Genomic DNA, 17,208 nt, shown 5'->3' on the forward strand with positions numbered 1-17,208 from the left:
CAACACAGCACAACACAGCATGGCACACCACCCCACAACACAACACAACACAGCACGGCACACCATCCCACAACACAACACATCAAGCCACAACACAGCACAACACAGCACGGCACACCACCCCACAACACATCAAGCCACAACACAGCACAACACAGCACGGCACACCATCCCACAACACAACACATCAAGCCACAACACAGCACAACACAGCACGGCACACCACACTGCAACACAACACAGCACAGCATGGCACGGCACACCACACTGCAACACAACACAGCACGGCACACCACACTGCAACACAACACAGCACAACATGGCACAGCACACCACACTGCAACACAACACAGCACAACATGGCACAGCACACCACACTGCAACACAACACAGCACAACATGGCACGGCACACCACACTGCAACACAACACAGCACAACATGGCACGGCACACCACACTGCAACACAACACAGCACAACACAGCACAACATGGCACGGCACACCACCCCACAACACAACACATCAAGCCACAACACAGCACAACATGGCACAGCACACCACACTGCAACACAACACAGCACAACGTGGCACGGCACACCACCCCACAACACAACACATCAAGCCACAACACAGCACAACGTGGCACGGCACACCACACTGCAACACAACACAGCACAACATGCTACAAAAACACAGCAGACTGCTCTCGTTGATCACGGCTCTCACTCACGTGTTCATGCTGTGCACTGTTCCAGGTGATCTACTACTCCACTACGGTGTTCATGGGTGCGGGGCTGACGAAACAAATTTCCCAGTATGCCACAGCGGGCACGGGGGGCGTCAACGTGCTGTGGACGTTCGTGTCGGCCGTCCTGATGGATAAACTTGGCCGCCGCACCCTGATGATCGTGGGACTGGGCGGGATGCTGGTTTTCAGTGTGGTGCTGACGATATCACTGGTGTTCCAGGTCTGTTTTATTGTGCTGCTGATTAGCTCAATTTGCTCCAGGTAGGAGATAACTCGTATCATAATTGCTTCCCCTGTGGAGCAGGTATGAGTATTCTTGCAGTTTCAGTTCAGTTTCAGTAGCTCAAGGAGGCGTCACTGCGTTCGGACAAATCCATATACGCTACACCACATCTGCCAAGCAGATGCCTGACCAGCAGCATAACCCAACGCGCTTAGTCAGGCCTTGAGAGAAAAAAAAAAGATAAGTAAATAAATAATAATTATGATATTAAAAAAGAAAAAGAAAAAAAAAAGGTAGTAGTAATGAAAATAATAATAAAATAATAATAATAATAATAATAAATAAATAAATAAGACAACAATGATGATAAATAAGCAAATAAATGTAAAACATGAAGACACACATTCACATATACACCCACACATGCATAACAGATATAGATATGCACCAAACACGCAGTTTCACAAATATGAAAGCACAGTCAAATACATATAAACATACATGAGCTGCAACACACACACACACACACACACACACACACACACACACACACACACACATTACCCTGCACCTCCTCTACCCCCCTCCTCCACACACTCATTTCTAGTCTATGTATCGCAGCTTCCACGGCACACACACACACACACACACACACAAAAACAACAACAAAAAACGCACACACACACACACACACACACATGAACGCTTACTTGTACAAGCACACACACACATGCCCATATCTCCCACCCCCAACCCCACACACATATTCTTGTACCAACACACTATTCTATTTTGTTCATTCTTGCGTGGTACAGTTGGCATTCTAAACTGAACCGTTTATGGATTCCGGAAGCATGAAAACTAAACTTTGTTTGACCAACCAAACCAACAATGCTCCATCAATTTTCGCTGTTTTAGTGGACCACCCTGTTTTTTTTGCACTGTTCCCATGTAGTGCTGGTCCAGGGCAGTTGTTGCAGACATGTAGCTGTGGGGTAGAATGAGTTTGAAGAAAATTACTATTGTTTTTATTTTTTTAAGTACTATTACTGTTATTGTTTTTATTTCCTTCCTTTGAGGGTAACGTTTTGGTTTTGTATGCCAGTTTTTGTACATAATTCTGTGGATTATGTATGATTATATTAGTGTTCAGATTACTGTATTTGATCCTCTGGTGAAAACAGAATGGTGAAATGATCGACATAAGAGGAATGTCACAGGTTTATGTGCACGAATATAACAATTTTTTTTCTCCGGTTTCTTGCTCTTTGGGTCCTGGGGGTTGATTAATTTTTGTCATTGTTTTCAGCTCTCATACGGCCCTGTGCAGTTGCCTGATCTATGAGGAACTATGCTAATGCCAGTACTGGGAGGCAAGGCACTTTCAGTTTCAGTTTCTCAAGGAGGTGTCACTGCGTTTGGACAAACCCATATATGCCACACCACATCTGCTAGACAGAGGCCTGACCTGCAGCATAACCCAACACTTTTTTTTTTTTTTTTTTGCTGCTGCCCCATCATCTGCACCATTTCAGTGGCATTACTCCCACGCCGCTCATTTAGATTCCCCCATACACGGCCACACCCGGGTTCGTCTGTCACAGTTCCACCGTCGGCAGTCCACAGGGAACTATCAATGTTAGGTCGCCAGGAGGCCACACACCAGAGGAGACCCTGCACTGCTGCTGAGTCACTTTGGTGGTGTTCAGTGGTGCCTATTCTGATTCAACATACTTAGGACACCGCCTACTAAGCCCCCTACTAACGACAATAATGGCTTAGTTGCGGAGCCAGACTGAGTGAGCATCCCTCCCAGAATGGAGACCGCCACCACGTTCCTCAAACAACAGCCCCCCATGAATCTGCCGACACTGAAGACATTGACAGGACTCACCCCAAGCACAGAAGTGGAGGGGTATCGAAACTGAGGTCACCATGAGAGCAGGGCATGAAAGGCCACAGACTTTGAGACTGTTTTGTTTATATTGATGATGATGAAGGAGGAGGAGGATGACGATGACAATGTTGCTATGGAGATCCATTTTGGTTTGTAACCCAACACTCTTACTCAGGCCTTGAGCACAAGCATGTATATTTGTGTACCTATCAAAGTGGATTTCTAAAACAGAATTTTGCCAGAAGACAACATTGTTGTTGCCATGGTTTTTGGGTTTGTTTTTTTTCATTGTGCCAAGGGTGTGTTGCACACAGGACCTTGGGCGATTGTCTCGTCCGAATGGTGGGAAGCTCAGTTTGATTTTCCAGTCAAACTTAGAAGAAAGGGCGAAAGCAGGATTTGAACCCAGACCCTCACGAAGACTGTATTGGCAGTCGAATATCTTAACCATTCTGCCACCTTCCTCCCTGGGAGGAGGCAGCTAAAGGTTATGACAAAAACATAAGTGGTGTTGTTGTGCTTTCAGGCCTCCAACCCCTGGCTGTCATACCTGTGCATTGCCGCTGTGGTCTTGTACATCGTAGCTTTCGCCACTGGTCCAGGTCGGTCATGTTATTTTGTGGATTGATACACAGAGCTAAGCGTTCTACATCGTATTTTGTGGATTGATACACAGAGCTAAGCGTTCTGCATCATATTTTGTGGATTGATACATAGAGCTAAGTGTTCTACATCGTAGCTTTCGCCACTGGTCCAGGTCGGTCATGTTATTTTGTGGATTGATACATAGAGCTAAGCGTTCTACATCGTAGCTTTCGCCACTGGTCCAGGTCAGTTTCAGTTTCAGTTTCAGTAGCTCAAGGAGGCGTCACTGCGTTTGGACAAATCCATATACGCTACACCACATCTGCCAAGCAGATGCCTGACCAGCAGCGTAACCCAACGCGCTTAGTCAGGCCTTGAGAAAAAAAGAAAGAAAAAAAGTGAATAAATAATAGATAAGCTTACATAAATAAATAAATAATAGTCATGTTAGGTCAGTCATGTTATTTTGTGGATTGATACACAGAGCTAAGCGTTCTACATTGTATTTTGTGGATTGATACACAGAGCGAAGTGTTCTACATCGTAGCTTTTGCCACTGGTCCAGGTCGGTCATGTTATTTTGTGGATTGATACATAGTGCTAAATGTTCTACATCGTAGCTTTCGCCACTGATCCAGGTAGGTCATGTTATTTTGTGGATTGATACATAGAGCTAAGTGTTCTACATCGTATTTTGTGGATTGATACATAGAGCTAAGTGTTCTACATCGTATTTTGTGGATTGATACATAGAGCTAAGTGTTCTACATCGTAGCTTTCTCCACTGGTCCAGGTAGGTCATGTTATTTTGTGGATTGATACACAGAGTGAAGTGTTCTACATCGTATTTTGTGGATTGATACATAGAGCTAAGCATTCTACATTGTATTTTGTGGATTGATACATAGAGCTAAGCATTCTACATTGTATTTTGTGGATTGATACATAGAGCTAAGTGTTCTACATTGTATTTTGTGGATTGATACATAGAGCTAAGCATTCTACATTGTATTTTGTGGATTGATACATAGAGCTAAGCATTCTACATTGTATTTTGTGGATTGATACATAGAGCTAAGTGTTCTGCATTGTATTTTGTGGATTGATACATAGAGCTAAGTGTTCTACATTGTATTTTGTGGATTGATACATAGAGCTAAGTGTTCTACATTGTATTTTGTGGATTGATACATAGAGCTAAGTGTTCTACATCGTATTTTGTGGATTGATACATAGAGCTAAGCATTCTACATTATATTTTGTGGATTGATACATAGAGCTAAGCATTCTACATCGTATTTTGTGGATTGATACATAGAGCTAAGCGTTCTACATTGTATTTTGTGGATTGATACATAGAGCTAAGCATTCTACATCGTATTTTGTGGATTGATACATAGAGCTAAGCGTTCTACATCGTAGCTTTCGCCACTGATCCAGGTAGGTAATGTTATTTTGTGGATTGATACATAGAGCTAAGTGTTCTACATCATATTTTGTGGATTGATACATAGAGCTAAGTGTTCTACATCGTAGCTTTCTACACTGGTCCTGGTCGGTCATGTTATTTTGTGGATTGATACACAGAGTGAAGTGTTCTACATCGTATTTTGTGGATTGATACATAGAGCTAAGCATTCTACATTGTATTTTGTGGATTGATACATGGAGCTAAGCATTCTACATTGTATTTTGTGGATTGATACATAGAGCTAAGTGTTCTACATTGTATTTTGTGGATTGATACATGGAGCTAAGCATTCTACATTGTATTTTGTGGATTGACACATAGAGCTAAGCGTTCTACATCATAGCTTTCGCCACTGATCCAGGTAGGTAATGTTATTTTGTGGATTGATACATAGAGCTAAGTGTTCTACATCGTATTTTGTGGATTGATACATAGAGCTAAGCGTTCTACATCGTAGCTTTCTCCACTGGTCCAGGTAGGTCATGTTATTTTGTGGATTGATACATAGAGCTAAGTGTTCTACATCGTATTTTGTGGATTGATACATAGAGCTAAGCATTCTACATTGTATTTTGTGGATTGATACATAGAGCTAAGCATTCTACATTGTATTTTGTGGATTGATACATAGAGCTAAGCGTTCTACATCGTAGCTTTCGCCACTGGTCCAGGTTGGTCATGTTATTTTGTGGATTGATACATAGAGCTAAGCGTTCTACATCGTAGCTTTTGCCACTGGTCCAGGTCGGTCATGTTATTTTGTGGATTGATACATAGAGCTAAGCATTCTACATCGTAGCTTTCGCCACTGGTCCAGGTCGGTCATGTTATTTTGTGGATTGATACATAGAGCTAAGCATTCTACATTGTATTTTGTGGATTGATACATAGAGCTAAGCGTTCTACATCGTAGCTTTCGCCACTGGTCCAGGTCGGACTTGATCTAACAAGTTGATGCACAGGAGCTTGACAACAGTGCAGGTTCAACTGTGCTGAATTCAGGATGGTAGAAATTGTACTAGCTGATGAAAAAGCAGATAATCTGGCCAGCAGAGCAACAGAGCCAAGTCAACAAGCAAACAAAAACAACTGATCCTGTTACTGAAGATTTCACCACTACTCAGAAAACGTCTGGGGTCGACATAGCCATTCTGCTTCAATCAGTATGGAAGACTTCCAAATTTGGGGGATTTTCAGCAGATACGGCTTATTAGATGTATTCTCCTTATACGTGTTATGAATGATTTTTTCTTTAGATTCAGGGTGTGTGTCTTATGTGCTGTGTCACATAGTTTAGAAAGTGAGAAATTGAAAATATAGACATCAAAATTTGTCAAGATGTGCTTTCAGATGGTCAGTCTCATGTCATGATTCACTTTGAAAGTTTGTTGGTCAACATTATCTCAAGCACAGTACAGAATTTGCATGCTTGTTTTTTTATATTCTTCATGGTATAATTTGATTTCTTCTGTCTGTACTTTACAAAACCCGTATAGAAAATTCCATCACATGTTCATGACTACAGACCGCACTGAAGTGCGTGTGTAAATTTGTTATGACAGATTATTTTGTAGCGCATGTGTGTATTTTTCATGGCAGACTATATAGTATATTGAAGTTCATGCGCACTTTTATTCTGACAGATTATTCTAAAGCGCATGTGTGTACTTTTCATGGCAGATTTTTGTGTACTTTAAAAAAAAAAAAATTTTTTTTACTTCATATTAGTCTAAAGTGCATGTGTACTGTTGTGTCTGCAGGTGCTATCCCGTGGTTCTATGTGGCAGAGTTATTTGCCCAGGGTCCTCGTAGCGCGGCGGTCAGTGTGTCTGTGCTGATCAACTGGCTGTCCAACTTCACCGTGGGCCTGGTCTTTCCAGTGTTGCAGGTAACGCTTCATGTCACCACACCTAGACCTACACAGTCATGCAAATAATAGTAATAATAATACTACAAATAATGGACAGTTATGTAGCGCGTTTCTCCAGAAATACTGCTCAAAGTGCTTTACATTTCCTTCTCCACTCCCAGCCTCCCCTACCAATATCCCTCCACCCCCCACCCCCTCCCTCCATACACTGAAGTACATGCCATTGGAACATTGGAAACTACCCATGACACCCTCCAGAAAACACATCCCTGCAACATGCACTCAGGCACGTACATGCACACGAATCCACAGATATTCACCAGCACCCCACCACACACACATGGCAAACGACTTCTCCACAATATGCATTCAAAACCAGATCATGCCAAAACCATATTAAAAAAATATAATAATAATAATAACAACAAATTTTTTTTTTTTTAAGATTAAGGATTAGATTAGTTCAGTTCAGTTTTCATGAAACCAGGTAATCCATTGAAAATAAAGAGGCAACCATCATCAAAAAAATAACCAACAACAGAAACGAAAAAACAGTGCTGAACCAGAAACAAACATGGACAATGTATCGCTGTCACATTCAACAACTTGAGCAGTTTTACCAGAGATGCCTATGAAAGATCCTTGGCATAAAGTGGCAAGACAGGGTCTCCAACCTCCAGGTCCTAGAGAGGAGCGGCCTGCCCAGCATCGAAAGCCTGCTGATGACAGACAGCAGGATCCCGAAGATGCTTTTGTATGGCCAGCTGAAGGAAGGCCACCGCAAACTTGGAAGACCCTGCAAGCGCTTCAAGGACACCTTGAAGACAAACCTCAAAGCCTGTGACATAGACATCACTTCCTGGGAAACTGATGCCCTTGACCGCTGTCGCTGGAGGATGCTGTGCTCTAGTGGTGTAAAGACGTTTGAAAACAAGAGAACGCTGACCATTAAGGAGAAGCGTGAGCGAAAGAAGCAGGGCTCAACTTCTGGAGACGTTTTCCCTTGCAACACCTGTGGGAAGTGCTGCACATCCAGAATTGGCCTCTTCTCCCATATGAGGACACACACTGCCACACCTGCCTGCCTACTCATCCATCGGTCCGACAGGAGACTCCATCATGGCATGGAAGCCTGCAGAGGCTGTAAAGTCTCCAGTGTTGAATGGGTTAATGCTGAAAAAGATGTGTTGTGACAAAGAGTAATGCTTGACAATACAATAAAACACCACACCAACCACAATACAATACAGTACGATACAATATGATATGATATGATACGATTCGATAAAATATGACGCAATACAATACCATACAATACAATATCACAGTGCTTATATTATCTGCACTTGTGTTAACTGGTCTACACTATGTTTGATGCAGTGCACATGTAGTAATCAGCTATTCTGGTATTTCAAGATGCCATGGAGTTTTAGTTTGTAATCATTTCTTTTTTATTTAACTTTTTAGAGAAGATTTTCTTGATAAAAACAACAACAGCTAAGGATGACATATTTAGTAATGGTATCTTTTTGCTTTTTTTTTTTCAGGAGAGTATTCAAGAGTACTCCTTTGTTCCGTTTGTTGTGATGTTGCTGGCCTCACTGGTGTTCGTCATCATCTTTGCACCAGAAACGAAAGGAAAGAGAATAGAGGACATCACTCTGCTTTTCAAATCACCTGATGAAGAGAGTGAGTCCAGCTTGCAGCCTGATCAAAATTACAGGCGTCTTGACAGCGAAAAGTCTCTTCCAAGAGTCGGCAATGTTCAAGAATCCTGATCATGTTTTTGTAGAGCTGTTAGAAGTAGTACTGGTAATTTTTCTGGTTGTTTTGCTGCGGAAGTTTGAACATTTATTGCATTCATAGTGTAACAGAGTTAGCATGGAGTGCATTCACTCTGGATGAAAGTTTTTGGTTTTGTGTCAAGTTTTTGACTTGTGACTGCAATGAGTGTGTACACTTGTATAAGGGGCATTATGACACAAACAGCAGGTATACCTGTTTTTCCATGAAAGGCTGTGATTGAGAGTGTCAGCTTCAGATATTTTTTTGTTTTGTTTGTTTGGTTGTTGTTTTTTTTCTTTTTTTTTTTATTTTGTTTTTTTGTTTTTTTTGATTTTGTTGTTGATTTTTGCTGCCCCATCATCCAGACCAGTTCAGAGGCATTACCCACAAACTCTTCGTGAGTTCCCCCCAGACACAGTCACACCCAGGTTCCTCTGCTGCAGTCCCAGTGCCAGCAGTCCACAGGAAGCTGTTGGTGTGAAGTTGTCATAAGGCCCCACACTAGAGAAGTCCCTGCAGTGCTGAGTCTGTTTAGCGTTAAGTGTTGTCTTATTTATTTATTTATTATTATTATTATTTATTATTATTATTACTACTACTACCTTTTTTATGTTATTATTATTATTTATTTATTTATTTATGTAAGCTAATCTATTATTTATTCACCTTTTTTTTTTCTTCTCAGGGCCTGACTAAGCGTGTTGGGTTACGCTGCTGGTCAGGCATCTGCTTGGCAGATGTGGTGTAGCGTATATGGATTTGTCCGAACGCAGTGACACCTCCTTGAGCTACTGAAACTGAAACTGAAACTGAGTCTCTTCGGTGGTGTTCAGTAATGCGAATTCTGACTCAGCATATGCAGGACACCACTTTGCTAAGCCCATCACTGATGACAGTAATGGCTTAGAGGTGGAGGCAGACTGAGTGAGCATCTCTCCCTGGGTGAGAGGAGGCAGCCACCATGTCCCTCCAGTGACACAATACAATACAATACAATACAATACAATACACAAACTTTATTGTCTATACTTTGGTATAGAGATTTTCTTTTTGGCAGCAGCACATGTCCAACATAAGAAGAAAACAACAAACAAATAAAATGAATAGAAAATAAAAAGATAAATGGCACCAAATGGAAATAGCTATATACAAATATACAGATTACTGAAATTTACGTGCCTCTCCATTTCAGTCAGTCAAACCGCATTGCACATCTACCCACACACACACACACACACACACACACACACACACACACACCACGCACACACACCACGCGCACTCACACACGCACACATATACTCTCTCTCATCCCCTCTCTGTGTGTCTCTCTCTTCACAAGAAATGCAACTACAAAGATCATCGTTCATCGTTCAGTCCTGAAGCTACCACCAGGAACTCGCCTCAAGCATGGAAGTGGAGGGGAGAGTCAAAACTGAGGTAGTCTTGAAAGTGGGCATCAAAGGCCAGAGAATCTAGAGCTTTTCTCTCTGTATTTTTTGTTGGTATGTCATGGTGAGTTTTGTTAGTCTCCTCTCTTGTTTCAGTGTCACTGAGCTTGGCTCCCCCGAAAAAAATGGAGTGTGGCTGCCTAAATGGCAGGGGTTAACTCTCTCCATACGAACGGCGAAAGAGACGACGTTAACAGCGTTTCACCCCAATTACCACCATCAAAATATTGCAAGCGGAAGGCTCTTATACTGAAGACATGAATGTTGACAAAGAATACCACAATTCTGACGACGGAAGCTAAAGGTTGGGTCATTCAGACACCCACTGGACATCCGAGGGGTCTGTGTAGAGGAGAAGAGAGGACTGGCCGTACTGAGTGAGTTAAAAGTGGTCATACATGTAAAAGCCAGTTCATGCTTATAAGTGACTGTGGGAGTCACGGACCATGAACAAAGAAGAAGAGCTGGTCTTAATTTTTTTAAAATTTTTTTATGTCTTCTTAAACATTTTTTCACCCTTTTCTTAAACTTTTGGAGTTTCACCCATGCGTTTTCAATTCAAATTTAATTCCTTTTTGTGGTCTTTTTATTATTTTATTTTATTTTATTTTTTTGTATTGTTTTTTTGTGTATTTAAACTGCAAGGTGCTGCAGATTCAACTGAGATGTTAGGCTTTATATAAACTTATTTTGGGTCATGTGTGAAAATCAATTGAAGCCGTATAATAACCCTGTTTCACTTGTCTGCATATCTTTTTTTTTTTCTGTGATTATCATTTTGACCATGGTCTGAATGGTGACTTTCAAAAAGCATAAATCTGACAGTTGAGGCTTTTACCTGTTTCTAATTTGGAGGCTGCAGTCCATTTGGAAATAGTTCATCCATGGACAAGACTCTGTTTCTAGGATGAATATATATAATGTTATTTGCACTTCATTGCAAAACATGTAATTTAACTACACATACTTAACCAAATTAAAGTAGTTTTTCAAATTATCTTAACAGAGTTACTGAGACAAAATACTAACAGTCATAAGTAAAGCTGTGCTGTTTTTTGTTGTTTTTTACATCCACTCTTTAAAATCAGACCTATAAAATAAACATGTAAAGAGGAGATTCTAATGGATATGTGTATACAAACCTTTTCTACCAACTACCAAGATCATATTATATGGACCCATGATTATGTCAACACAAAGTTATCCAGCAACAGATATACAAACAGGTGGACATGTGCAGATGTATCTTCCTTTTTATTTTCAACCATCAGATTGCAGTGTTCAACATTCCAGTTGAGTTTCAACAGCATTTCACAGGCTCAGATCCATTCCACACTATCCCGTAAGACTAGACACTGAAAGGATGTGATGGGCAACCATTGTATTTATTTGTTGGGTTATGCTGGTTTCAGCCATGACAGTTCCCTTCATTTGGTCACATGACTCTTGGATCATGACATGTAACTCGTGTGTGTGTGTGTGTGTGGGGGGGGGGGGGGGGCGTGTGTGTGTGGGCGCGCTCAGAGGAGGCAGAAAAGTCATTTTAGCTGTAAGTAAGATGATTAGATTTGCAAATGTTGCCTAGTTATATATTTGGAGGTAAAAGACATTTGTGTTTACATTTGTGTTTTCTCAACTTTTACGTGACATTGTTGTGTGTTTGGAAATGTTTATTCTGGGCATGAAAAGATTATTTTGCAGTAATCCTCCATACTCCAATAGGAGTGAAAGTATAATTAAAACTTGAAACTTGTGTGTGTGTGTGTGTGTGTGTGTGTGTGCTTCAAGTTTGTTGATAAAAACAAATCCAGATGATTGTTATTGGGAAGTGTGTATTTACTGTTACATATGTTTGCATGCATGTGTATAGTTTTTGTTGTTGCTCATCAATGAAATCCATAATATAATGATAAATCTAGATTGTGCATGGCTTTGTGTTAACATGTTTTCCTAGTTTGTTGATAAAATCAAATCAAGATGACCATTTCAGGTGAGTGTGTGTGTGTGTGTGTGTGTGTGTGTGTGTGTGTGTGTTTGGTTGCCCATTTTCTTAGATTCTTAGAAAAAAAAAAGGAATGACAGTGATGTGCATTTGGTCACTTTGTGTGTGATGGCCTGTTCACGTGTAGTCGTAATTTTAACAGACAATTTATATGGATTTCCCTCCACTTTCTTCAGAATGTAAATTTGCACGGTGACTTCAATTGTAGATCCGCTTATTATCTTCTTTGAATAGCTGTGCTGTCATATACTGAGAATATGAGACTGGCCTTTTACCTTTGAGTTTTGTTGTATGTGAGGATCTCCACACAGAAACAGTAATAGTTGTAGTGTAGCATGGTAGTTGTTTTCTTGGTATGACGTAGTTCTCTGCACAGCCACCAGAGGGCTTGTCACCTCCTGAATCTGCAGTCATCATGTAGTCCTAGACAGTTGTCAATAATTACACCAGTGAAGAATACATTTGTGCATTGCTGTGCCCACATGTGTATGTGAGTGTGTTTGTGTTTGTGTGTGTGTGTGTGTAATATATGCAGTATGTTTGTATGGTTTTTGAGGTGTTGGATCATATGCCAGTTTAGGTTACTGGTTTCACAAGAAGTTAAGCAAGATAAGTTCCTTTAGATGAGTGTGACAGATGAGTGGATGGTGTTAGATTTTCAGTTTGTAAGTCCTGGGATCTAATCCTGGCAGCCTCATCCAATGGGTGAAGGAAGAAGACAGGATTTTTTGTCATTGTCCAGGTCAGTATTTGTGCAGATTGTATTGTCTTGCCTTGTATTGTGTTATACTCTTTGCCACAACACAATAGATTTCTCTGTGTGAACTTGGACTGTGGTCTGTGGGGAGAGTGTGTCACTATAAGTGTGGCACCACCGTTTTTTTTTCTGCCCGTAAAGTGCATTTGTTTTTCCCATAAACGTGGATTTTTCTATAGAAATTTGCCAAGGACAACCCTTTTGTTGCTGTGGGTTCTTTTACATGCACTGAGTGCATGCTACATACAGGACCTCAGTTTATTGTCTCATATGAATGACCAGCATCTGGACCACCACTCAAGGCCTAGCAGAGGTAAAGAAAATACTGGTAAGTGTGGCTTGATCCCATGCAATAAGATTTTCTCACTTTCTTGATGGATGCGTTACAACTAAGCCATTACTCAATAATTTGTGAGTGCCTTAATCCCTTTTATTCACTTGAAGAGCTACTACCAGTGAGTATGGGAATTGCAGCTTAGAACACAAATTTCATAATTAATATTTTAACTTAGAATATGGCTTTTCTTGAAGCAGTATGTAATTCACTTTTTTTGGGGGGAGTGGGATTTTTTTTCAGTTACAATGTCAGAAATTTTTATGGAATTATTCTCCACATGACTGTATGTTGCATACTTGTATCTCATGAGATGCATTTATCTTCTTCACATTATTTCACTCAGGAAATGTGTAAGCACAGTAGCATATCAGTTTTACAACCATTGCAAGGGCATTGCCTTGGCCATATGTTGTTGGTTGGTCCAAAGTCACTTACGTGTTACGTGTTCATAATTATGTTGATTTTGATTTCACTTCCACTTAATTGTATGACTTTGTCTATTGAGGATTCAGTTACATGCTTCCTCAAAAAGAAAAAAAAAGTGTGGAATTTCAAGTACAAAGAAATGGATAAAAAAAAAAAATTGGGTGGGAGAGGGGGGGGAGCTATGGAGTTTGCTTTTAGAAATATATATATCAGATCAGCTATTAACCTTTTTAATGGTGTAGCTGGGTTGTTTAACTTCAGTGTGTTTAATTCTAAGCTGCTGGATCTGGACTTTGAATCAGGATTTGATTACAGACATGGAAAAAGAAAAAGTAAGACCTGGATATGGCACAGTCTTTGACAACCAATTTCTTCAGCTGACAGTTTGTCTTGTTTGTTAACCCAGCAGCTTTTCCTCCTCTCTAATCCTGTTTAATTGAGAAATCACTTTTCTTCTTTTAACACCACAGTTTTGTGCAAAGACCAAACACAGTCTCCCTTGAAATTTACTAACTCATGGCTACCTTACCTCTTGACACATTGGGATTCTGTTTATAACCAGTAAGGCTTTGTGCAACATAATGTGCGGGAGAAAGGTTGTTTTTTTTTTTCTTCTTAGTATTGTTGGACAGGATTCGGTAATGTTTCATTGTGTTGATGTTGAAGAGGGTCATGAAATTCTTTTCCTGCTGTTTTAAAATCATTGTTATTATATTCTGCTGGGCTTGTGAACTGTAGCATTTAGTTAAACAGTTACACTGTTGAATACTGAAGAAACAAACGCAAAATAAATAATCCACCATTGAAAGATCAATGGGTGAACAACAGCAAAATGAAGCAAAAACTGATGTAAGCAGTGACAATATGTTTTCATGAATCCAAAACAAAACTAAAATATGTTCAGTGAGATATGTGGTCAAGTTTATCAGGTGAGCTGTATTTACTGAGTTTTTCTGATAAATCTGAAGACCAATCATAATTCATCTACACGTCACATGGTCAAAGAATTTAAAGGCCAGTGTAACATGTCACATGACCAAATAATTTAGAAATTAATCAACATGTCACATGGCCAAATGATTTGAAGGCCAAGCGTTGTTTATTGTCACCTGGCCAGAGAATTTGCCTTTTTTTTTTCTCTTTTCTGAAGCCAGTGATGTACTGTCTGCGCTGTTTTGCTCTGGCGATTAGGTAGTGAGATTGTAAACACTAGGGTGGGCACTAGTTGTCCATTCTGCAATGTAATTTGCCTGTCAGGTCTTTTTTTATGTATTTTTTGTTTGCTTTTGAAGTATTGTTTTTTCATTTTTTACAATTTTTTGGTAATCTAGGGATGGTAAATTAAACGGTATGGCTGGAGTCCTCAGCATGGCCTATTCTTGTTTGCTCTAAGGAGCTGAATGGTTAGGATGTCATGAACTGAGTTTTATAGGTTTATCTTGATGTTTTTTGTATGTATGTGACAGTTTAGTATTAATGCGGTTGAGCATTTGTATGGTTTTGACAGTCCTGATAAGGCGCTGTGCGGTTGGCTGAACTATAATTCACAATTCTCAGAGAATTTAAAGGCCAAGCATAATTCATCAACATGTCACATGACCAAAGAATTGAAAGGCCAATTATAATTTATCAACATGTCATATGGCCGAAGAAATCAAAGGCTAAGTGTAATTAATCATGTTATATGGCTGAATGATTTAAAGGCCAAGTGTAATATGTCAACTGGACAAACATTAAAGGTGAAACATAATTTATATAATTTCAAGGCCAAGTATGATTTCTATAATTTTAAGGCCGAGTGGAATATGTCACATGGCCAAAGATTTCAAAGGCCAAGCATAGTTTATCAAAATGTCACATGGCCATAACTATGCAGCTCAGAATCATTGATGGGAGATTCTGTGACCAGTTTTGGACTTGGGAAGTATACATGTAGCACTTGGTTACTGTGTGCAATATTCTGACAGCCGCTCATTCTGTTTATCTACAAATCTGTCACGTCTGTATGTTACAGTGCTAACTTTTTTGTTTTACATGCTTGTTCTCTAAACTCAATGATTGTAACAATGTGTGACGGACTGACTGTCTCTGGATTTCTGTGCGACTTGAATAAAGGGCTTTATATTGCTTTTTAATTTATCTTGTTGTAGATGGCAAGTAACAACTTCAGCAATGCGACTTGAATAAATGGTTTTATGTTGCATTTTAATTTATCTTGTCGTAGATGGCAAGTAACAACTTCAGCAACACAAATTTTATACTTTGTGGTGAACATAGATAGATAGTGTAGGATGAGTGCATGTTTATGTCTGCATACGTACCTCTGTTAACTCCATGCTTGAAGAAATGAAAAAAAATGAAAGTCGAACTCAAGCTCAAACATTTGAATGACTTGGCCATTTTGCCCATTGCCTATATATAGATATAGATAGATAGATAGATTGATAGTACAGCAGTAAATATATATATATATAGAGATAGATACACACACACACATTATATATATGTGTGTGTGTGTGTGTGTGTGTGTGTGTGTTTATTTTTGCTTTTTTGGTACATGATGTTCTATATAAAATTGTATTTGATACTTTGATACTATTGTAGTCACAGAGAGAGAGAGAGAGAGGGGGGGGGGGAGATTAATTTGAATTGGTACACTTGTCTGTCAGTGTTTCTTTTTGTAATAGAGTATACAATATTTTCACATCAAAGCATGCAGCACTGAATATAATAAAACAAAACTTGAAACTTTAATTTGGTGTTACGTTCTCACTGAAGAGGCAGATGTGTGAGAGAGAAGGCTGATTGTTTTCAATTCTTCTTTTTCATCTTTTGCATTTGTAGGCTGCAGATGCTGTATTCACTTATAGACCTGTATGAGTGGGATTTATTGTGTATGGCTACCACATAGGCATCGATACTACGTTTTCTGGAGTATGCATGCTGGATATGTTCTTGTTTCTATAACCCACAAAATGCCAGCATCAATTACAGTGATCTGTCACAAGCGTTTTTGATCTTCTGCATGCACATACACATGCAAAGGGATCAGGCATGACCAGGTCAACACGTCTGGGAACCTGGGAGATTGGAAAAATCTCCACTCTTAACCCAGCATGTTCAGTACCCAGGAGGCAGAGAAGAAAAGATCTGCCTCGCTACCAGCCTGTACTCCACCAATTTCAGAGCCAAAGCAGAAGCCTTGAAAACAGCAGCAGCCCACATCGAGGTCAGCCCCTACACCAGCCACAATGTTGTCTTCTTGACCGATGCCCTGTCCATTTTGCAGGCCCTTTGGTCCAACAGAGATCCAGAACTCAATGATCTGTCCTCCTCTCTCGCCTCCCTCTGCACAAGTCACACAGTCACCCTACAGTGGATTCCCTCCCACGGCAACGTGCTTGGCAATGGGACTGCTGACTCCCTGGCAAAGGAAGGCACTACAAAAGAGCAGATGGACAGGTCTACCAACTACTCTGAATCCAGGACCATCATTAAGGCCAAGCTGCAGAACAAGTGGAAGCAGCAGCATCCATGCCACAACAGAGCAGACCCGTACTACCTGCTGACTCATCGAGAGCAAGTAGCCATTTTCAGGCTCAGGACAGGCCACAACTGCCTGAAACACCACCTATACACGAAACTCTGTATCAGCG

General features: G+C 40.3%; 1 protein-coding gene across 1 annotated transcript in view; it reads left to right on the plus strand.

Moving 5' to 3' along the window:
- Positions 1-8,859, plus strand: part of LOC143287691 (solute carrier family 2, facilitated glucose transporter member 3-like) — a 35,377-nt gene extending 26,518 nt beyond the window's left edge. Inside the window, exons 9-12 of the mRNA XM_076595894.1 lie at positions 756-968; positions 3,395-3,470; positions 6,685-6,812; positions 8,342-8,859. Of these exons, the coding sequence (XP_076452009.1) occupies positions 756-968; positions 3,395-3,470; positions 6,685-6,812; positions 8,342-8,572 (648 nt within the window). The 3' untranslated portion in view covers positions 8,573-8,859. The remainder of the gene's footprint in view (positions 1-755; positions 969-3,394; positions 3,471-6,684; positions 6,813-8,341) is intronic.
- Positions 8,860-17,208: the final 8,349 nt, after the last annotated feature.

Source organism: Babylonia areolata, chromosome 11, assembly GCF_041734735.1.
Source record: "Babylonia areolata isolate BAREFJ2019XMU chromosome 11, ASM4173473v1, whole genome shotgun sequence".
Taxonomy (NCBI): domain Eukaryota; kingdom Metazoa; phylum Mollusca; class Gastropoda; order Neogastropoda; family Buccinidae; genus Babylonia; species Babylonia areolata.